This window comes from Cetorhinus maximus, chromosome 13, assembly GCF_964194155.1.
Source record: "Cetorhinus maximus chromosome 13, sCetMax3.hap1.1, whole genome shotgun sequence".
Classification (NCBI taxonomy): Eukaryota; Metazoa; Chordata; class Chondrichthyes; order Lamniformes; family Cetorhinidae; genus Cetorhinus; species Cetorhinus maximus.
This window is the reverse complement of record NC_135891.1, coordinates 63,346,479-63,370,700: the sequence shown is the minus strand read 5'-3', so window position 1 is coordinate 63,370,700 and position 24,222 is coordinate 63,346,479. Positions and strand designations below refer to the sequence as shown.

The following is a 24,222-nucleotide window of genomic DNA, read 5'->3' as shown; positions in this document are numbered from 1 at the left end:
AGGGCATCCTGGCTAAGTTTGCAGATGATACAAAGATAGGTGGAGGGACAGGTAGTATTGAGGAGGTGGGGAGGCTGCAGAAGGATTTGGACAAGTTAGGAGAATGGGCAAAGAAGTGGCAGATGGAATACAACGTGGGGAAGTGTGAGGTCATGCACTTTGGTAGGAAGAATAGAGGCATAGACTATTTCCTAAATGGGGAGAGAATTCAGAAATCTGGAATGCCAAGGACTTGGGAGTCCTAGGGATTCTCTTAAGGTTAATTTGCAGGTTGAGTCGGTAGTTAAGAAGGCAAATGCAATGTTGGCATTTATTTTGAGAGGACTAGAATATAAAAGCAGGGATGTGCTGCTGAGGCTTTATAAGGCTCTGGTCAGACCACATTTAGAATATTGTGAGCAATTTTGGGCCCCGTATCTCAGGAAGGATGTGCTGGCCCTGGAGAGGGTCTAGAGGTGGTTCACGAGAACGATCCCAGGAATGAAAGGCTTAACATATGAGGAATGTTTGAGGACTCTGAGTCTATACTCGATAAAGTTTAGAAGGATATGGGGGGATCTGATTGAAACTTACAGAATACTGAAAGGCCTGGATAGAGTGGACGTGGGGAAGATGTTTCCATTAGTAGGAGAGACTAGGACCCAAGAGCACAGCCGCAGAGTAAAGGGAAGACCTTTTAGAACAGAGATGAGGAGAAACTTCTTTAGCTAGAGAGTGGTGAATCTATGGAATTCATTGCCACAGAAGGCTGTGGAGGCCAGGTCATTGTGTATTTAAGACCGAGATAGGTAGGTTCTTGATTGGTAAGGGGATCAAAGGTTACGGGGAGAAGGCGGGAGAATGGGTTTGAGAAACATATCAGCCATGATTGAATGGCGGAGCAGACTCGATGGGCCGAATGGCCTAATTTCTGCTCCTATGTCTTATGGTCTATGTCTTATGCTGAGGGGAAGGACTGTCAATCATGGAAGGCATGGTGACCAGCCTGGATGCTGCCTGACATATGTGTAGAAATTTTTCAGTGAGATCCTTAGATAATGATTACGGCAGTGAGGAGTAGGAGCTCTCATATTTAGCTACGCTTCAGTCATAGGGAAGAGAGGTTGGTTATAATGTCCTTACTAAGATCAACTGAACTTGGGATCTTTCTGGTCTGAAGAGTTGAGGTATTGGCTTTTAAGCATTTCCAGTTTCGGAAAGATTTTGTATGTTCTTAAAATATTCGATGGTTTTAAAATAAGATTTTACCAAGAAACTATGGAAATATATCTCGCTGTGAGCTCCACTCCATAATGATAAAATGGTTAGAGCATAGAAGGAAGAGGCCATTTGGCCTGTCATGTCCATTCTAGCTCTCTGCAAGACCAACTCAGCTAGTCCCACTCCCCTGCCCTTTCCCTTTAATCCTTTAATTTTTTTCTCTCAAGGTGCTTATCCAGTTCCCTTTGAAAGCTTCAATTGTATCTGCCTCCACAACACAGGGAATGTATACCAGATTCTAACTGCGTGCTATGTAAACAAGTATTTCCTCATGTTACTGTTCGTTCTTTTGCCAGTCACCTTAAATCGGTGTCCACTGTTTCTTCACCCTTCTGCCAATGTGAACAGCTTCTCTATATCTATTCTGTTTGGACCCCTCATGATTTTGACGTTCTATGAAATCTCCATTCAGCCTTCTCTACTCAAAAGGAGAACAATTCCAGCTTTTCCAATTTATCCAAGTAACTGAAATCCCTCATCCCTGTAACCAGTCTTGCAAATCTTTACTGCACCCTCTCTAAAGCCTTCGCACCCTTCTTAAATTGTGGTGCTCAGAATTGAACATAATACCCCAGTTGAGGCCAAACCAAAGGTTTACAAAGGTTCATCATAGCTCTCTGTTCCGTTGATGCCACTTTCCAAAACAGCGCTCCTGACATGTCTTCCTTCTTCCTTAACCGAGGTTCTCCACCCACGGTGGTTGACAGGGCCCTCAACCATGTTGACCCATCTCCCGAGCCTCTGCCCTCACGCCTTCCTCTTCCTCCCAGAACCATGATGGGGTCCCCCTTGTCCTCACTTCTCACCCCACCAGTCTCCGCATTCAAAGGATCATCCTCCGCAATTTCTGCCAACTGCAGCATCATGCCACCACCAAATATCACCCCCCAACCGGCATTCCGTAGGGACCGTTCCCTCTGGGACACCCTGGTCCATTCCTCCATCACCCCCAACACCTCAAACCCCGCCCCCCCCCCCCCATGGCACCTTCCCATGCAATCACAGAACCTGTGCAACACTTGCCCCTGCTCCCCTCCTCACCATCCAAGGGCCCAAACACTCATTTCAAATGAAGCAGCGCTTCACTTGCACTTCCCTCATTCCCTCAATTTGGTCTACTGCATTCGCTGCTCCCAATGCGGCCTCTTCTACATTGGAGAGACCAAACGCAGACTGGGTGACCGCTTTGCGGACCTTCAGTCTGTCCGCAAGCATGACCCAGACCTTCTTGCCGCTTGCCATTTCAACACACCACCCTGCTCTCAGGCCCACATGTCCTTCCTTGGCCTGCTGCAATGTTCCAGTGAAGCTCAACGCAAACTGGAGGAACAGCACCTCATCTTCTGATTAGGCACTTTACAGCCTTCCGGACTTAACATGGAGTTCAACAACTTCAGACCATGAACTCTCTCCTCCATCCTCACCCCTTTTTGATCCTCTTTTTTCAATATTCTTTTTTATTTTTATTTTTTCCCACAAACATTATTATTTTAATATTTTATTTCCATTTTTATTAATTGTTTTAACCTGAGCTTTTAGCCTATTTTCGATCTTTTATGCCACCACCGTCCCCTCCCCCCCATCCCACCCCTACTAGGACCATCTTTCACTTGCTCATGTTGTTCTTTCCAGAGTGCTTACCTTGGTCCGGCCATTCACATTCTGCTTTCTTTGCAATTTCCTTAATGTCACCTCCTTTAGCCAGTATCACTACCATTAACACCCCTTTGAACTTTTGTTTATGATGTCTTTTGCAATCTCTTCTTTACCTCCACCTATCGCTGGCCTTCTATCCAGCTTCACCTGTTCCACCCCCCTTAACAGTATATATTTCACCACATTTCTACTTCCCTTTAGCTCTGAAGAAGAGTCATATGGACTTGAAATGTTAACTCTGTCTTTCTCTCCACAGATGCTGTCAGACCTGCTGAGTTTTTCCAGCGTTTTTTGTTTTTGTTTCAGATTTCCAGCATCCGCAGTATTTTGCTTTCATCATAGCTTCCTTGCTTTTGTACTCTATGCCACTATTTATAAAGTGCAGGATCTGTATGCCTTATTAACCACTTTCTCAACCTGCCCTGCCACTTTCAACAATTTATGCACGCATGCCTTCAGGTCTCTATCTTCCTACACTCCCTTTAGAATTGTGTCCTTTATTTTGTATTGTCTCTTCATTCTTTCTAACAAAATGTATCACTTCACACAACACGGCATTAAATTTCACGTGCCAGGTGTCTGCTCATTCCACTAGTTAATATGTCTCTGCCCTCTTGAAGTCTATCTTTCTCATAGTTCACAGTTCCAAGTTTTGTGCCCTGTGTACCCAGGTCTAGGTCATGAATATGTATCAGGAAAAGCAGTAGTCCTTAGGATTCACCTCTGGGAAACTGTATCCCTTCCTCCAGTCCAGAAAATAACCTCAACTTCTCTCTGTTTCCTGTCATTCAGCCAACTTCATACTCATGTTGCTGCTCTCCTTTTAGATTCCATGGACTTCACCTTTGCTGGAAAGTTTATATATGGCACTTTATCAACAACCTTTTGGAAGTCCACCTACACCACATCAACAGCATTACCCTTATCAACCTCGTGATGTTATCTTTTGAAAATACTCAATCCGGATGCTGGAAATCTGAAACAAAAACAAAAAATGCTGGAAAAACTCAGTAGGTCTGACAGCATCTGTGGAGAGAAAGACAGAGTTAAAGTTTTGAATCCGTATGAATCTTCAGAGCTCTGAAGAAGAGTCATATGGACTTGAAACATTAACTCTGTCTTTCTCTCCGCAGATGCTGTCAGACCTGCTGAGTTTTTCCAGTATTTTCTTGTTTTTGTACCAGGTTAAACTGGTTGGCCTGTAGTTGGTGGATTTATCCTTAAACTCATTTTTGAACAAGGCTGTAGCATTTGTGATTCTCTAGTCCCCTGGCACCATGCCTATATTTAAGGAGATTTGGAAGATTATGACCAGTGCCTTTGCAATTTCCTCCCTAACATCCTGAACATCCTCAGGCGTATCCCATCTAGTCCTGATGACCTATCAACTTTAAGCACAGCCAGCTATTCTAAAACCTCCTCTTTAACAACTTTTGGCCTATCTAGCATCTCAAAATATTCCTCTTTGATTTTTGCAGCTTCATCTCCCTTGGCAAAGACAGATGCAAAGTACTCGTTTAGCACCTGAACTATGCCTACTGCATAAATTTCCTTTATAGCCTCTAATCGGCCCCCCTCCTCCATTTACCATGCTTTTAGTGTTTACATGCCTGTGGAAGACTTTTGGATTCCGTTTTATTTTAGATTGCCTCTTGTCCTTTTCCATGGTTAACCTTAACCTATACTAGGAACACTGTTTCCCATATGTTCCCCTATTGCCATTTAATTGACTTGGCCCACCTCAATCAACAGAACCAGATTCTGCAAAGACTCTTCCTCATTGGGCCAAAAACACACTGATGAAGAAAATTCTCATGATTCAGGAACTCTTCCCCACCTCTGCCCTTACGCTATTACTATCACAGTCTATATTAGGATAATTGAAACCCCCCATTATGACTACTCCATAGTTTCTGTACCTGTCATAATATCTTTGCAAATTTGCTCCTCTATATCCTTCCACTAGTTGGTGGCCTATAGAATGCACCCAGTATAGAATTGTCCTATTATTTCTTAACTCATTAACCAAACAGGTTCAGTCATTGATCTCTCCAGGACATCCTTTCTCTAGTACAGTAATATTCTCAGTCATAGAGGCCTACAGCACAGAAAAGGGCCCTTCGGCCCATTGAGTCTGCGCCGGTCAAATAAGTACCTAACTATTCTAATCCCATTTTCCAGCACTAGGCCTATAGCCTTGCATGCCATGGCATCGCAAGTGCACATCCAAATACTTCTTAAATGTTATGAGGGTTTCTGCCTCTACCACCCTTTCAGGCAGTGAGTTTCAGATTCCCATCGCTCTCTGGGTGAAAAAATTCTTCCTCACATCCGCTCTAAACCTCCTGCCCCTTACCTTAAATCTGCGCCCCTTGGTTATTGATCCCTGCACCAAGGGGAAAGGTTCTATTCTGAATACCCTATCTATGCCCCTCATAATTTTATACACGTCAATCATGTCCCCCCTCAATCTCCTCTGCTCCAGGGAAAATAACCCCAGTCTATCCAATCTCTCCACATAACTAAAACTCTCCAGCCCAGGTAACATCCTGGTAAATCTCCTCTGCACTCTCTCTAGTGCAATCGCACCCTTCCTATAATGCGATTCCAGAACTGCACGCAATACTCTAGCTGTGGCCTAACCAGCGTTTAATACAGTTCCAGCATAACCTCCCTGCTCTTATATTCTATGTCTCGGCTAATAAAGGCAAGTATCCCATATGCCTTCTTAACCACCTTACCTACCTGTCCTGCTACCTTAAGGGACAGGTGGACATGCAAACTAAGGCCCCTCTGATCCTCAGTACTTCCCAGCGTCCTACCATTCATCTTGTATTCCCGTGCCTTGTTTGTCCTGCCCAAGTGCATCACCTCACACTTATCCAGATTAAATTCCATTAGCCACTGATCATTCCATCTAACCAGCCCTTCTATATCCTTCTGTAATCTAAGGCTATCCTCCTCACTATTTACCACCCCACCAATTTTCATGTCATCCGCGAACTCACTGATCAAGCGTCCTATAGTCAAGTCTAAATTGTTTATATATACCACAAACAGCAAGGGACCTAACACCGATCCCTGTGAAACCTCACTGGACACGGGCATCCAGTCACAAAAACACCCCTCGACCATCACCCTCTGCTTCCTGCCACTCAGCCAATTCTGGATCCAATTTGCCAAATTGCCTTGGATCCCATGGGCTCTTACCTTCTTTATCAGTCACCCATGCGGTACCTTATCAAAAGTCTTGCTGAAGTCAAAGTAGACTACATCAAATGCATTGCCTTCATCTGCACACCTGGTCACCTCTTCGAAAAATTCAATCAAATTGGTCAGACATGACCTCCCCTTAACAAAGCCATGCTGACTATCCTTGATTAATCCCTGCCTCTCCAAGTGTAGATTAATTCTGTCCCTCAGAATTTCTTCCAATAGTTTCCCCACCATTCTCCTTAATCATTATAGCTTCCCTCCTTTCTCTCATTTCTTCCCTTCCCAGTCTTTCCTGAACACCTTGTATCCAGGAATATTTAGTACCCAGCCCTGCCCTTTTTGGAGCCAGATCTCTGCTATATCCACAACATCATATTCCCATGTACCTGCACCAGTATCTCACCAGCTTTATTTACCACACTTCATGCATTTATGTTCATGCACTGTAAATCTAATTTCGACCTCTTAGCCTGACCCTACCTAATACCTTACTATTTCTTACTGTAGTTCTGTCTGCTTTTCCAAATCTTTTGTACACCTTATTTACCCTACCAAGTTAGTTTAAACCTTCCCCAACAGCACTAGCAAAGTGTAAATGTGTCATTGTCGGGCCTTTTAGCTGAAACCCTTGTATACTGAATGGAATAGGATTAGTGACCAGTTATGCAAAAGAAGAGGACCTTCTGAGCTTGAATAACATTGGCCAAAATAGATATCACCCAGCTACCAGGGCACTAGCAATAAACAATAGAAACAGGCTGCTGCTGAATCCTACACCTAGCGCTGTTGTGACTTTTCAAAAGTTAAGGGAATGCGCAAAGGTGTGCACAATGTATGTGAATGTTGACAAATTTAGCTAGGTTAATATTTGCCCTATTTCTGCTACTTTTGTGGCAAGAATCAAATGCAAGATACTTATGGAACATGACATGTATATAACACTACTGGTCGCGTATCCTTTATCCGAAAATCTGAAAACTGAACACATCCAAAAGACACACTTTTTTTGAACCTCATCGACCTTTAGCATGGGAAGTCTAGTTTGTCTGTACTGTTTACCTTGCGATTTTTGCGGTGAACATGTCAAAAAGAAACTTATTACAGGTACCTGTATTTATTATTTAGTGATACACCTTACTTTTCTAGCAATTTTATTTACTTAAGACGATAGCTAGCCTAGGTTCAGGCTATTGTAATGTAAGCTTATATGCGGTATCCGAAAACTGAAATTATCTGAAATGCAATCAGGCCTGGGGGTTTCACATAAAGGATGCTCGACCTGTATTTAACATTAGCACATATGCCTTGTTTTAAGTTTGTCTTATTGATTTTCTAGTACACGTGTGATCATTTTTATCTGAGCAATGGCATCAGCTAGCCAAAGGAAACAGTATTGCTGCAGAAAATGTCTTTTAATAACAGCAACAGAAGTAATTTATCAGTAAGTCACCCAGTACAGAAATCTGATGACCTGTCAGACTCCTGGGATTCCCTTGTGCACCCCTCAGCCCAAGGTACAGAGGCCCCAGTTTGAAAGTTTATGACATAATTCTTTCTGTTGCAACACAAGGGAGTTCCAAGAATAACTTTTAAAAATGCGCATAAGGGAAACGGAGCATTTCAATATGCTCAACTGGAGTTAACTGAGGTTGTTTTTTTTTAAATTAATTTGTTGCAGAGTAAATTATTTAAATATCAGCTGTAACTACCTTCCCTTCACCAAATAGGCATGTTCTGTTAATAGTGTATTTATTTGTTTTGTCTTGCAGCTTTCTAGACCGGATTGACATAGTCAAACAAAATGACTACATACCTCCAGACCAGGTAAGCTGATTTATTAATGTTCCCCTGTTCATTTTAATTTCTCCATTGTAACATGCACCATTCCCTGACTGAGACAAAGCAGTTGAAATTATTTTGGCCTATGCCCTGTACTTAATATTTTGGCGATTTTACTTTTCTGTTGTATATTGTTCTTCTCCTGTAAGGCATGGTAAAATTAACTTTGACTGTGGTCAGCTCAAATTTTCTATTTTTGAAATGGATCAGCTGGAGCACTGACTTGATCAAATTGCTATGTTGAAAGATCTGAAATGCAATAAGCAAAAAGCTTTTGGCCATAGGATTGTCATATGCTTTCAACCATGACGGCACATAATCTGCTTTTATACTAGTGTTCAGTTTGGATTCCATGTCGTAAGTCAGCTCCCTGGCCCTGGAGCCAAGCTTTTAGATCCACAAAAATCTCTAGTCTATGAGTCTGCCACCAGAATAAACGAGCCAGATTTAACAGCAGAAAGACTTGGAGCCAGGTCTTTGGGCATCAGGCTTCCTGGAATCTGAGTTAAAACAGTGCCAGTGCAGAAATTGCAATGGTCCTTCCCCTCACCCTGCAGGCATTCATATGAGCTGAAAATCAGATTCTGTTGTCATTTCCAAACTACAAGGCAAAATAGTTCAGCTACAAAAGCAAAATACTGCAGATACTGGAAATCAAAAATAAAAACAGAAAATGCTGGAGATACTCAGCAGGTCTGGCAGCATCTCTGAGGAGGGGAACAGAATTAATGCTTCAGATCTGTGACCTTTGATCAGAACTGGAAAAAGTTTTTTCAAAATGTCATAGATTTTGGCCAAGTGAAAATGGGGAGAGTGGGAGAAAAATCAAAAGTGAAGGTTTGTGATTGAGTGGAGGGCAGGAGAGATTAAATGACTAAAGTGTTCAGGGTACAAGGCCACATAACCTTGTAATCTCTATCTCCATTTGTTTCCTTTTTTTCAGCTAGATTGGCTATTTCCCTCTTTTTTTCTCTTTTACTTTCAGACAGCAACTATTTATCATCCTGCCATTCACACCCCCCTTTAGATACGTCTTTTGTTTCTTTACTCACCCCATTACCACTCCCTTTGGCCTCACCTTTTGTTTCCATCCCTCCCTCTTTCACTGCTGAAAACCTGTTACATTTCTGACCTTTCCCAGTTCTGAGGAAAGGTCATCAGCCTGAAGAGTTATATCTTTTACTCTCTCCGCATATGCTGCCAGACATGCTGAGTATTTCCAGCATTTTCTGTTTTTAAAACAATACAGCTGTAACTTGTATCCACCATGACTCAGAACAAAGTCCAGCAAAATTCCTGTTATAATGTTTTCTGCAATTCCATGGTTTTTATATTTAAACCACTAGTCACAGCCAGTAATTTTATGCATCTTTGCCCCTGAAGCCTCATGAAGTGCTGTTTTATGGTAACAAGCATTCGTTGAATGTGCAAGTTTACAATAGATTTGATGCTGTTTCTTCATTGCAGTGGCCTGAATTCAAATCGCAGACCAGTGGGATTAAAGTCTTTTATATCTGCTGGGTGGAGTATAAGTGTCCCTATGTGAAGACATGTAGTCGGTCTCAGTTCACTTCCCTTCAATCTTGGGCCCACAACACAAGGGCCTACCTGTAGTTTGATACTAAATCAGCAATCCCATTCGGCAGTTGTGTAGGAAATAGAACGACTGCATACCAGTGTAGTAAAGGGTGCTGTTGTGAGGTTGGATTTCTACTCTGTACTTGGCGCATTGGTCATGTTTATGATGTGTGGAGGTAGCATTGTTCTGAATCTAACTGTATTACATAAACTCATAGATGTTTACAGCACAGAAGGAGGCCATTCGGCCCATCGTGTCTGTGCCGTTCAACAATGATCTGACAACACTCATCCCATTTCCAGCACTCGGGCTATAGCACTGGAGGCTATGGCAATGCACGTGAATATCTAAATACTTCTTAACTCACTGCCTGAAAGTGTGGTTCCAGACTCCCATCACCCTCTGGGTAAAAAAATTTCTCCTCAACTCCCCTTTTACCTCCTACCTCTTAACTTAAATCTATGCCCCCTGGTTATTGACGTCCCTACTAATGGAAAAAGTGCCTTCCTATCCACCCTATCTATGCCCCTCATAATCTTATACAACTCTATCAGGTCCCCGCTCAACCTTCGCTGCTCCAAGGAAAACAACCCCAGCCTATTCGATCTTTCATCATAGCTCAGACCCTCCAGCCCAGGCAGCATCCTGGTAAATCTCCTCTGCACCCTTTCCAGTGCAACCACATCCTCCCTATAACGTGGTGACCAGAACTGCATGCAGTACTCCAGTTGTGGCCTAACCAGCGTTTTATACAGTTCCAGCATAACCTCCTTGCTCTTGTATTCTACGCCTTTGCTAATAAAGGCAAGTAGCCCATATGCCTTCTTAACCACCTTATCTACCTGTCCTGCTACCCTCAGGGATCTGTGGATATGCACGCCAAGGTCCCTCTGATCTTCAGTACTTTCCAGAGTCCTACACTTCATAGTGTAATCCCTTGCCTTGTTAGCCCTTCCCAAGTGCATTACCTCACACTTTTCTGAGTTGAATTCTGTTTGCCACTGCTCTGCCCACCTGACCAGTCCATTGATATCCTCTTGCAGTTTGTGGCTATCCTCCTCACTATTTACCTCCCTACCAATTTTCATGTCATCCACAAACTACTTGATCATACCCCCTACATTTAAATCCAAATCATTTATGTACACCACAAACAGCAAGGGCCCCAGCACCGACCCCAGTGGAATCCCACTGGAAACAGACTTCCATTCATAGAAACATCCCTCTACCATCACCCTCTGCTTCCTGCCTCTCAGCCAAGTTTGGATCCAACATGCCACTTTGCCTTGGATCCCATGGGCATTTACTTACTTCCTTGACCAGTATGCCATGAGGGACCTTATCAAAAGGTTACCTCTTCAAAAAATTTGATCAAATTTGCCAAACATGACCTTCCCTTGGCAAATCCATGCTGACTATCCCTGATTAATCTGTGCCTCTCCAAGTGCAGATATATTCTGCCCTTCAGAATTCTTTCTAGTAACTTCCCCACCACTGAGGTTAGACTGACTGGCCTGTAATTTCCTGGCCTATCCCTTCCTATCTTTTTTAATAATGGGACAACATTAACAGTCCTCCAGTCCTCTGGCACCTCACCTGTGGCCAGAGAGGATTTTAAAATTACTGCCAGGGCCCCTGGTATCTCTTCTCTTGCCTCCCTCAACAGGCCTGCGGATTTATCCACTTTTTAAGGCGTCTAAATCTGCTTGTATCTCTCTTGTTCTCGCTCTCGCGCGCGCGCTCTCTCTCTCTCGCGCTCTCTCTCTCTCGCGCTCTCTCTCTCTCGCGCTCTCGCTCACGCGCGCTGTCTCACAGTCCTCCACCCTGATGCCTATACCTCTTTTTTTCTTAATCCTAACCATTATGTCCCTTAACACCCAGGGTTCTCCGGACTTCGTCTCCCCACTTTATCTTTACGGGAACATACTTGCCCTGTACTCTCGCTATTTCCTCTTTGAATGCCTCCCACTGCTCTGACACTGTTTTATCTGCAAGTAGCTGCTCCCAGTCCACTTGGTCCAAATAGTATCTCATCTTAGTAAAATTCACCTTTCCTCAGTTTAGAACTTTTGTTCCCAGCTCAACCCTATCCTTTTCCATAACTATCCTAAATCCAACTGAGTTATGGTCTCTATCTCCAAAATGCTCCCCTGATGATACGCCTTCCACCTGCCCGGACTCATTTCCAAATATTAGGCCCAGAACTGCCCCCTCCCTTGTTGGGCTTTCTACGAACTGGCTAAAACAGTTCTCCTGGATGCAACTTAAGAAATTTGCTCCCTCTCTACCTTGCACACTAATACTATCCCAGTTAAAATTTGAGTAATTCAAATGCTCTACTATTACTGCCTTATTATTCTTACGCTTCCCTGAAATTTGACTACATATTTGATCCTCTATCTCTCCCTGACTGTTTGGGGGCCTATAGTACACACCCAACAGCGTGCTTGCCCTTTTTGTGTTTTTTACTTGTACCTATATGGCCTCATTTGATGATCCTTCCAGGATATCATCCCTCCTCATAGCTATAATTGATTCTTTAATCAATATTGTGACACCCCCTCCTCTTCTATCCCCCGCTCTATCTCACCTGAATACCCTATAACCAGGAACATTGAGCTGCCAATCCTACCCTTTTAGCCAAGTCTTGGTCATATCTGTGATATCATACTCCCATGTACCTATCTGTGCCCTCAGCTCCTCTGTCTTATTCCTCAAGCTCCTTGAATTAAAATGTATTTCATTTAGCCTTGCTATACTCTCTTCTTTCTTATCTAGCCAATGTTTCCTCTGCCTTCCAGACTCACTCACGATTGTTTTAACTTCTAATTCCATCTCAGCTCCTCTCCCCTCTGAACTACTTTTCAGGATCTCATCCCCCTACCAATTTAGTTCAAATCCACCCCTACAACACTAGCAAACCTCCCCGCGAGAATGTTGGTCCCGTTCCTGAGCAGATGTAACCTGCCCAACTCGTACAGGTCCCATCTCTCCAGCCACGCATCCATCTGCTCTATCCTTCTGTTCCTATACTCACTACTGCATGGCACCAGGAGTAATCTGGAGATTTCTACCTTTTGAAGTCCTGCTTTTCAATTTCCTACCTGACTCCCTAAAGTCTACTTGCAGGACCTCATTTCTCTTTCTTCCTATGTCATTGGTCCCAACATGGACTGTGACCTGATAACCCTCACCCTTCAGAATGCCCTGCAGCCGTTCCATGACATCCTTGACTCTGGCACCCAGGAGGCAACATACCAACCTGGAGTCATGTCTACGGCCACAGAAGCGCCTGTCTACACCCCTCACTAATGAATCTCCTACCACTATTGCCATTCCACATTTCTTCCTCCCCCCCAAGCACACAGCGCCATGGCCTTGGCTCTGGTTGACCTCCACAGAGGAACCATCACTCTCGCTGTTTTCCAAGGTCGAAAAACGGTTTGCAAGCGAGATGCATTCGGGGGATTCCCTCACTACCTGTCTGGTCCCCCTTCTTCTGTCTGGTGTCTTGCACTTCCTTAAGCTGTGGGGTGACTATGTCCTGAAATGTGCTATCCACCTCTCAGCCTCGTGAATGCACCGTAGTGCCCCCAGCTGCTGCTCAAGCTCCAAAACCCGGAGCTTGAGTTGCTCCAGTCGGAGACACCTCCTGCACACATGGTCATCCAGACCGCCAGGAGAGTCTAAGGTTTCCCACATAGTGCAGGATGTGCAAATCACGGGACTGAGCTCCCCAGATATATCTTAACTAAATAGAATATGGACCATTGCATTTATTTTATCCTTATTCCCACTTGAGTATAGACTAGATGCTAGATCCTCTAGATAGACTAGATCCTCGAGGTGCAACTGACTGCCTGACCCAAGGCCCTCCTCTCGCACTCTTCTCTAGGTGCTGCTGACTGCCTGTCCCGGGATCCTTCTCTCGCACTCTCCTCTATGGGAGTACCTGAATCAAACACCGGATGGCTGCAATTCAGAAGTGTCCTATTTCCAAGCATGATGGTCTCTCACCTGCTATACGCATGATTCTCAGAAACAATGTTTTTTACTTTACAGTCCAAGTTGCCATTTAGTTAAGTGGATAGTGTTGTGCTTTTAGGTGATAGTGAGGCGCTTTGGTCTAAATTGAATTAAAGCACAACTCCGGTTTGCAACTGGTATTGCTATTTTGTCACTTATTTCCATACATAGAATCATAGAATATTTCAAAACAGGCTGTCCAGCCTATCAAGTCTGCACTAACGTGCTTCTTTCTAAATGGACTATCTAATCTAATCCACTCTTGCTTGCTATCCATACTCTCTAGTATTCTTTTTCAGCCAACTAGCTAATCCCTTTTATACTCTATTTCAACAATAGCAGCAGAGAATTTTGTTTCACATGATATTTTTCTAACTTCCTCTTTACTGTTTTTGTGATTGTTAAACTTGGCCCTTTCATTATTATTTCACTGACCAGCAGAATCAATCTATTACTATTTACTCTGTCATGAATTTTCAACCTCCCTATTAGGTCCACCCTTCAGCCTTCTCAGCTCCAGTGAAATAAGCTCTAATTTTCAATGCCCAACTGTGACTCCTCATTACTAGGAACACCTCCGTTGAAATGCACTGTATCTTTTCAATTTTGTATTCAGTCATGCAATGTGGTCATCATTGGCAAAGCCAGCATTTATTGGCCAGCTCTAATTGTCCTTGGGAAAGTGGTGGTGAGCCACCACCTTGAACTGCTGCGGTCTGTGTGGCGAAGGTACCCCCGTACTGCTGTTAGATAGGGAGTTCCAGGATTTCGACCCATCAATGATGAAGGACCAGTGATATATTTCCAAGTCAGAATGGTGTATGATCTGGAGAGGAACTTGAAGGTGGTTGTGTCCCAATGCGCTTGCTGCCCTTCTTGGTAGAGGTTGCCTGTTTAAGGGGTACTGAAAAAGCCTTGCATTTTGTAGATGGTGCACACTGCAGCCACACAGTGCTGGTGGAAGAGGAAATTAAAGTTTAAGGTGGTAGATGTTAAGACAAGTTACTTGTCCCAGATGGATTCAAGCTTCCAGTGTTGGAGCCGCACTCATCCAGGCAAGTGGAGTGTGTTCCAGCACAATGCCAACTTGTGCCTTGTAGATGTTGAAAAGACTAAGGAGTCAAGAGGTGAGTCACTTGTCTCAGGATATCCAACCTCTGACCTGTTCTTGTAGCCACATTGTTTATATGGCTGGTCCAGCTAAGTTTCTGGTTGGTGGTGACCCCCAGGATGTTGAATGTGCACGATTCGATGATGGTAATGTCTTTGAATTTTAAGGTAAGGTGGTTAGACTCACTTGTTGGAGATGCTCCTTGCCTGGCACTGCTGTGGCACAATTGTTATTTGCTACCTCGCAGTCCAAGTCTGAATGTTACCTAGGTCATTTTACATGCAAGCACAGACTGCTTCATTATCTGATGAGTTGCAAATGAAACTGAGTACTGTGCAATCATCAGCGAGTATCTTGAATGACCTAATGGTAGAAAGTAGGCCATTGATGAAGCATCTGAAGATGGTTGGTCTAGGACACCACCCTGAGGATATCCCTGCACTGATGTCCTGGGACAGATGATTGGCCTCCAACAATCACATCCATTTTCCCTTTGTGATTGGTATATGACACCAATCATTGGAGAATTTTCACCCTTATTTTCATTGACTTCAATATTACTAGGGTTCGGTCAAATGCTGCCTTGATGTCAAGGGTAGTTACTCTCTCAGCATCTCTGGAGTACAGCTCTTGTCCATGTTTGGACCAAGGCTATAATGAGATCTGGAGCCAAGTGGTACTGGTAGAACCCAAACTGCATTTCAGTGAGTAAGTGCTACTGAATAGCTGATGACCTCTTCCATCAATTTGATGATTGAGAATAGGCTAATGGGGCAGTAATTGGCTGGATTGGATTTGTTCTGCTTTTTCTGAACAGGGCATACCTGGGGAATTTTCCACTTTGTCAGATAGATGTCAATTTATTGCTTTGCAGGAACATCATGGCTAGAGGCATGGCGCAAGAATTCAGCACTGCAGCTGGGATATTGTCAGGGTTCATAGATTTTGCTGTACCCAGTGTGCTCTGCAATTTGTTGATATCACATGGAGTGAATCAAATTGACTGAAGTCTGGCATCTACAATGGTGGGGACCTCAAGAAGACAGAAATGGATCATCCATTTGGCTCTTCTGGCTGAAGATGGTTCCAAGTGTTCAGCCTTGTCTTTTGCACTCACCTTCTGGGCTCTCCCATCATTACACATAGGGATGTTCATGAATTGCTGCCTCTTGTTGGTTGTTAAATTGTCTACCATCAGTCACAATTGGATGTGGCAGAACTATAGAGCTTTGTTCTGATCCATTGGTTGTGGGATCACTTAGCTATGCTTATGACATGCAGTTTCTGCTGTTTTGTGTGTATATAGTCTTGTCCTGTAGCTGCTTCAAGTATGGCCCTAAATTTTAGGTACACCTGGTGCTGCTCTTGGCATGCTCTTTTATACTACTTATTGAATCAGGGATTTGTTCCTTGGCATGGTGATGATGGATATGCCAAGCCATGAGGCTACAGATTGGGTAGAGTATAGTTCTGCTGTTGATGATGGTCTGCAGCGGCTCAAGTATCCCCAGGTTTGAACTGCTGAACTTGATCTGAATATGTCCCATTTGAGCATGGTGGTAGTGCCACACTGTGTGATAGAGGGTGCCCACCATGTGAGAAGGAATTTTATCTCCACAATTTCTGTGAAGTAGTCACTCCTACAAATACTGACATGGACAGATACATATGTGACAGATAGATTTGTATGACCGAGGTCAAGTAGATTTTCCCCTTGTGTTTGTTCTTTCTGACAACTATATCCTTCAAAGCTAGATCTATAGCGATGCTCCCAGGCCTCTCAAAAGGAACAGCTTCTATATGACACTTTTAATGTAATCAGACATCTTTAGACACTTCAAAGAAGTATTATAAAACAAAGTATGACACCAAGGCCCAAAAAGTGATGTTAGGTCAGATGACCAAAAGATTGGTCAGAGGTTTTTAAGGAGTGTCTTAGAGGAGGAGAGAGAGGAAGAGAGATGTAGAGAGGGAATTCCAGAACTTGGGGCCAAGGCAACTGAAGGCACAGCCTCCAGTGGTTGAGCAATTATAATTTAGAATGCACAAGAGGCTAGAATTAGAGGAGTGCAAGTGTCTCGGAGGCTTGTGGAACTGGCAGAGTTTAGAATTAGTGAGGGGCATGGCCATGGAGGGATTTGAAAACAAAGATGAGAATTATAAAGTCAAGATGTTGCTTGACCAAGCGAGAATGTGGGTCACCGAGCACAGTAGTGATGGGGGAATGGGACCACTGCGAGTTGAGAGACAGGCAGCTGTATTTTGGATGACCAAGTTTATGGAATGTGGGAGACCAGCTAGGAGTTGGAATACTCCAGTCTAGAGGTAGCGAAGGCATGAATGATGCTTTCAGCAGCAGATAGCTGAGACGGATGGAGTCAGGCAATGTTACAGAGATGGAAATAGGCGGTCTTAGTGATGGCGCAAATATGAGGTTGAAAGCTCATCTCGGGTTCAAAGGTGACACCAAGGTTGTGAACATAGTGGCTTAGTCTCAGAATGTTGCTAGGGAGAGGGATGGAGTTGGTAGCTAGGGAGCAGATTTTGTAACAGGTACCAAAAACAATGGGTTCAGTTTTCCCAATATTTAATTGGATGAAATCTCCACTCGTCCACTACTGGATGTCAGATAAGCAGTTTGATAATTTAGCAACAGTGGAGTAGACGAGAGGGATTATGGTGGGCGTCATCAGCGTAAATTAACGCCGTGCCTTTGGATGATGTCATCAAGAAGCAACATGTAGATGCGAAACAGGAGTGGGGCCAAGGATAGATCCCTGGGCGACCTCAGAGGTAACAGAGCAGGAAGAGAAACCATTGAAAGTGATTCTCTGGCTATGATTAAATAGGTAAGAATGAAACCATGTGAGAGCAGTCCCCAGCTGGACAGCAGCAGAGGTGAGTTGGAGGAGGATGATGTGGTCAGCTGTATCGAAGGCTGCAGACAGGTCAAGAAAAACGAGGATGGAAAGTTTCTTCTTAGGCAGTCTCTCGGGATCGAGGATGACTCGCTTCCACTCTGGTTCCACGGGTTCTAAGATGGCTGATGAGTCCAATGCATGATTCTGCCACGTGCTCGGAGGGTTGGGTAGATGAGTTGTTGGGAGGTCTGTCCGACGTCTTGACTGTGCCTCAGTGTACTCTCGACGAAGTCTCTGTTCAGGGCCTTCACAAATGACTTTTTTCCATTTTGGTCAATCACAAGCCAAGGACTCCCATGAGTCAGCGAGGTTGTTTGACTTCTTCAGGGATGCTTTGAGGAAAATCCCTGGAGCATTTCCATCCCCTTCCTGGGAGCCTGCTGCCAGGACCGAGTTCTGAATAGAACATTGTCATACTCACGTAGGATGTCATTTATGATTTGATAAGAGCAATTTCTGCATCGTGGTATGAGTGGAAACCACATTGGAGAATTGAAGCATGGAGCTCTGGGAAAGAAGGGCACAGATTTAGGAAGGTTGGGGGTTGGAGATTGGGGTGGTTGTTTGCAAGGATGGTGGGGACAAGGGTTGGTGTTTTGAAGAGAGGGGTGGTGACAACAGATGTACAGACAGCACCTGAAGAGAGAGAACTGTATCAGCTAACATGGGGACCAGGAAGGGAAGTTGGCTAGCAGTTTTGTGGGAATAGGGTTGAGGGAACAGCACATGTGTGCCATGGGAAAGAAGAGCACAAAGAGGGCATGAGGGGAGATAGAAGAGAAACAATGATGCAAGTGCAGGGCTCAGGCAGGGAGAAACCTTAGGGGAAGCATGGGCTTGTGGGAGAGAGGAAAGCTGCAGAGGCAGCTGATCAGATAGTCTCAATCTTAGTAACAAAAAAAAGCCATGAGCTCCTCGCACTTATTGTTGGAGGTGAGGATAAAGAGGAGAGGGATTTAAGATGGTTTACAGTAGAGAAAAGTTGAGAGGGTTATTTTTGCATTCTGGATAATCTTGGAATAGAGAGAACTTCCAGCAGACAAGAACAGGACCCAGTAGTGTTTTGTGGGCCAGTCAGATCTGGAAGTAAATGACTAAATCAGTTGTTTGCCTTTTGCTTGCAAGTCTGCATCAAAACAGAAATTTAAAAAACATCCTTGTTATACTTCGTTACGTCCCAATATCTGATCTTAGTTATGTCTTGCTAAGTCTCTCTGCTGGATCACTTTTTTTTCAAAGGACAATTTAATTTTATTTACAAAAATGGAGCATCACAAGTTTGCTCCTTCCAGGTGAAGACAGTAGAAAGTTGTTCAACACATGCTGCATTTCCATTTCACACTGCATTCTTGCTCCTTTTGGAATTTAGTCCAGCTTGATGAAGCCGATATCTTTAGCGTATTGTCTGAAGCACTGGCAGCACATGTTGAGGCCATATTTCCGGATCAGGCTGTGTCGGTTCACGCAGACTCAGCATGAGCGGGAGCCCTTGCAGAGTTTCCTGGGTTGGGACCAGTAAAGCTGCTGATGACCCATGGCGGCCAGTAACAGTTAGACCAGATCTCTATCCCAGTGATTGATCCAATTATATTTAGCCATGTGTGACCCAGTATTAAAGGGTGGTAACTTAAACAAAATAAGTCGATGGATTTTTTTTTTAAAAAAGTAATCAAGTTTACTGATATGGTGACTGTACATCAAGGCTCAAAGCATTGCCACATACTCATATTTCTGTAATTTAAGAATCAGTAACATGCAACTTGGTAACAACAGGTTCTTTGCTTTTCTAGTTATGCTGACGTTCCCTTTTCTTTTTTAAGGACCTCCTGCGATGCAGAGTTTTGACATCGGGAATTTTTGAAACCAGGTTTCAAGTTGAAAAAGTAAACTTTCAGTGAGTATTCCTTGGCTGATATTTTATCCTGTGCATGGTAATGATGTGTAGGAAAGTGTCATTTTGTCTTGATTTGTGAATAGTTGTCAATGTATAGATAGAGCCATTAGGGTGCTGATGAAGTATTTGTGCATTTGTAGTCTGCTTTCCCATCATGGGGAGGTGATGAATGGACACAGGAAATGAAAATTAGTTAGCAGGTCATCGTGAATGCCTCTTGTACTCCCAAAAATGTTTTGCTCTATGAGATGTTGGCACACGTTTAGGAATGGGTCATCTATTGGGAAGGTAACATAAATATGACTTAAGTGGGCCAGTGGAGGTAAAGTGGGAGTAAGAGAAAACATGAGTAAATTAATCACAATGTCATGAGTTATGAATCCTAGGTTACTGTTAATCCAACTGCTCTCCCTTGCAATCACTTTCACTTAATTAAGACAGTGTTTCCTGACCCCCTCCAACTGATTACTGTAAGAGGGAATATTACTTATTTTTACTTAACTTATGACCGGTGCAGTTTTGAATTCCCACTTGATAACCAAATTTATTCATTGCAACTATTTAATCAGCACTTTGTTCATTCAACCAATGAAAACTTCAACTCTACTTTCCCAGCTGTTTGCCTAAGTGACAGCTAAAGGTATGTAACATCAAAAGAGTGCAATCATTGCATGATCCCACAACTAGTTGTTGCATTAATTTGCGATTCAGCCAAGGAAAATCGGTTGTAAGAATGTGATGTAGCCAGCTGTTAACTAGGCTTTTACACACGTAACCTTTAGCTTTGTTAATTTATTTGTATCCTCAGTTTATGGCTGTGAACTTGAAAACTCACGGCAAGTGCTCGACTGTCTATCCCTTAACCAGATCTGACTTCATTAGCTCAAATTATAATTTTACTTCTCTTCCTTTGTGAAATTTTTTTAATACACCAAATTCAGTCTGGAGAGCAGGAACAATTCCAACCTTTATCTCCTCTCATCTTCCTCTGCTGCCATGTCCTTTGATCATCCCCCACAGTGCCCACTGTGCTCACTTTGGACAAAAGGAATTCCTGAATCTCTCACACAATCACAGTGTAGAAGAGGCCCTTCAGCCCATCGAGTCTGCACCGACATGTAAGAAACACCTGACCTACCTACCTAATCCCATTTACCAGCACTTGGCCCATAGCGTTGAATGTTATGACGTGCCAAGTGCTCATCCAGGTACTTTTTAAAGGATGTGAGGCAATCCGCCTCCACCACCCTCCCAGGCAGCACATTTCAGACTGTCACCGCCCTCTGGATAAAAAAGCTTTTCCTCACATCCCCCCGAAACCACCTGCCCCTCACCTTGAACTTATGTCCCCTCGTGACTAACCCTTCAACTAAGGGGAACAGCTGCTCCCTATCCACCATATCCATGCCCCTCATAATCTTGTACACCTCGGTCAGGTCGCCCCTCAGTCTTCTCTGCTCCAACGAAAACAACCCAAATCTATCCAACCTCTCTTCATAACTTAAATGTTTCATCCCAGGCAACATCCTGGTGAATCTCCTCTGCATCCCCTCCAGTGCAATCACATCCTTCCTACAATGTGGCGATCAGAACTGCACACAGTACTCCAGCTGTGGCCTCACCAATGTTCTATACAACTCCAACATGACCTCCCTACTTTTGTAATCTATGCCTCGATTGATAAAGGCAAGTGTCCCATATGCCTTTTTCACCACCCCACTAACATGCCCCTCTGCCTTCAGAGATCTAATAACGCCCACGCCAAGGTCCCTTTGATCCTCAGACCTTCCTAGTGTCATGCCGTTCATTGAATACTTCCTTGTCAAATTACTCCTTCCAAAAGTGTATCACCTCACACTTTTCAGGGTTAAATTCCATCTGCCATTTATCTGCCCATTTGACCATCCCATCTATATCTTCCTGTAGCCCAAGACACTCAACCTCACTATTAACCACCCGGCCAATCTTTGTGTCATCTGCAAACTTACTAATCCTACCCCCCACATAGTCATCTATGTCGCTTATATAAATGACAAATAATAGCGGACCCAGCACAGATCCCTGTGGTACAACACTGGCTTCCAGTCACTAAAGCATCCTTCTGTCATCACCCTCTGTCTCCTACAAGTAAACCAATTTTGAATCCACCTTATCAAATTACCCTGTATCCCATGTGCATTTGCTTCTTTATAAGTCTCCCATGTGGGACCTTGTCAAAGGCTTTGCTGAAATCTATATAAACTACATCAACTGCACTACCCTCATCTACACACCTGGTCACCTCCTCAAAAAATTCAATCAAATTTGTTAGGCATGACCTCCCTCTGACAAAGCCATGCTGACTATCCCTGATCAAACCTTGCCTCTCCAAGTGAAGATAGATAGTCTCCTTCAGAACTTTCTCCAATAGTTTCCCTACTACTGACGTGAGACTCACTGGCCTGTAGTTCCATAGCTTAACTCTGCAACCCTTCTTAAATAGCGGAACTACATTAGCTGTTCTCCAGTCCTCTGGCACCTCCTACCGTGGCCAGAGAGGAATTAAAAATTTGGGTCAGAGCCCCTGCGATCGCCTCCCTTGCCTCCCTCAGCAGTCTGGGACACAAATCATCTGGACCTGGAGATTTGTCCATTTTTAAGCCTGCCAACACAACACCTCCAATACCTTGTCACTCCCTATATCAATTTGCTTAAGAACCTCGCAGTCTCTCTCCCCGAGTTTGATACCTTCATCCTCATTCTCTTGGGTGAAGACGGATGTGAAATATTCATTCAACACTCTAGCGATGTCCTCTGGCTCCACCCATAGATTGCCCACTTGGTCGCTTATGGGCCCTACACTTTCCCTGGTTATCCTCTTCTCATTGATATACTTATAGAATATCTTGGAATTTTCCCTACTTTTACGAGCCAGAGCTTTCTCATATCCCCTCTTTGGTCTCCTAATTGCCTTCATTGGCTAGAGGGATGAGAGAGAATTTCCAGATTCCATCCACCAACCCCCTCCACGAATTGGCAATCTGTTTTATCACTTCTCCCTGCAGACAGCTTGGCACCTAAAGAATAAGACATCTCTTGACAGATCACTAGCAACATTTTGAAATTAAGCCAGTCTGTTTGCAACCTTTCTGTCATGTTTGATTCTGAGATGAGCTTCCAACCTCATTCATGCCATCATCCACCTATTTCCGCTTCCATAATATTGCCCAACTTCGCCCTTTCCCAGCTCATCCGCCGCTGAAACCCTCATCCATACCTTCAGACTCAACTATTCTAACTCACTCTTAGCTAGTCTCTCTCATTCTACCTTCAGTAAACTTGAGGTCATCCAAAACTCTGCTGCCCATTATTTAACTTACAGCAAGACCATTTGCCTATCGTCCCTGTGCTCGCTGACCAACATTGGTTCCAGGTCAAATAACATCTTGATTTTAAAATTCACAGCCTTGTTTTCAAATCCTTCTTATCTCCTTGTCCCTCCCCATTTCCTACAGCCTTACAAACCTCAGATATCTGTGCTCCTCCAATACTGGCCTCTTGTGTTTTCGAAATTGGGGAGGCACATGGCAAGTGCTTGACTGTCTATCCCTTACCAGATGTGACAAATATCCCCACATCCTCAATGATGGAGGAGCCCAGCACACCATAGAAAAGATGAGGCCGAGCACTCGCAGCAACCTTCAGCCAAAAGTGCGAAGTGGATGATCCATCTCGACCTCCTGCGGAGGTCTCCAGCATCACAGATGCCAGTCTTCAGCCAGTTTGATTCACTCAACGTGATATCAGGAAACAGCTGAAGGCATTGGACACTGCAAAGGCTATGGGCCCTAACAATGTAACTGCATTAGAACAAAAGAGTTGTGCTCCAGAACTTGCCGCACTCCTAGCCAAGCTGTTCCAGTACAGCTACAACATTGGCATCTACCCAGCAATTTGGAAAATTGCCCAGGTATGTCCTGTACACAAAAAGCAGGACAAATCCAACCTGGCCATTACTGCCCCATCAGTCTACTCTCGATCATCAGTAAAGTGATGCAAGGGGTCATCAATGGTGCCACCAAGCTGCATTTGCTTAGCAATAACCTGCTCACTGATGCTCAGTTTGGGTTCCCCCAGGGTCACTAAGCTTCTGATCTCATTAAAGCCTTGGTTCAGAGACAAAAAAGCTGAACTCCCAAGGTGAGGTGAGAGTGACTGCCCTTGACGTCAAGGCAGCGTTTGACCTGGTGTAGCATCAAGGAGCCCAAGCAAACTGGAGTCAATAGGAACTGGGGGAAAACTCTCCGCTGGTTGGAGTCATATCTAGCACAAAGGAGGATGGTTGTGGTTGTTGGAGATCAATCACCTCAGTTCCAGGCCATCACTGCAGGAATTCCTCAGGGTGGTTTCCTAGGCCCAATCACCTTCAACTGTTTCATCAATGATCTTCCTTCTATCATAATGTCAGAATAAGGATGTTTGCTTATGAATGCACAATGTTCAGCACCATTCATGACTCCTCAGATACTGAAGCAGTCCATGCCCAAATGCAGCAAGACCTGGACAATATCCAGGCTTAGGCTGACAAGTGCCATGTAGTATTCACACCACGCAAGTGCCAGGCAATGACCATCTCCAACAAGAGAGAATCTAACCATTGCTCCTTGACATTCAATGGCACTACCATCACTGAATCCCCCACTATCAACATCTTGACCAGAAACTGAACTGGACTAGCCAT

At 44.0% G+C, this 24,222-nt stretch overlaps 2 protein-coding genes across 4 annotated transcripts in view; one reads left to right on the top strand and one right to left on the bottom strand.

The window, feature by feature from the left end:
• The window catches only part of gnas (GNAS complex locus), a 357,713-nt gene that overhangs the window by 309,966 nt on the left and 23,525 nt on the right, over positions 1-24,222 (top strand). For all 3 annotated transcript variants that reach the window (XM_078555457.1, XM_078555458.1, XM_078555459.1), the window contains exons 6-7: positions 7,902-7,956; positions 19,429-19,502. In XM_078555457.1, the coding sequence (XP_078411583.1) occupies positions 7,902-7,956; positions 19,429-19,502 (129 nt within the window). The remainder of the gene's footprint in view (positions 1-7,901; positions 7,957-19,428; positions 19,503-24,222) is intronic.
• On the bottom strand, positions 18,959-24,076 carry LOC144688648 (small ribosomal subunit protein uS14-like). Its single transcript, XM_078555460.1, has 2 exons — positions 24,022-24,076; positions 18,959-19,080 (listed from the first exon to the last, which is right to left on the bottom strand). The coding sequence occupies exons 1-2, from the start codon at positions 24,074-24,076 to the stop codon at positions 18,974-18,976; spliced, it is 162 nt and encodes a 53-aa protein (XP_078411586.1). The 3' UTR covers positions 18,959-18,973.

Bases quoted from the DNA above. Each gene is read 5' to 3' on its own strand.
- LOC144688648 (XM_078555460.1), bottom strand. From the start codon at position 24,076: ATGGCACTTGTCAGCCTAAGCCTGGATATTGTCCAGGTCTTGCTGCAT. The intron at 19,081-24,021 runs TGGACTGCTTCA...CCCGCTCATGCT, and splicing joins GGTCTTGCTGCATTTGGGCA to GAGTCTGCGTGAACCGACAC.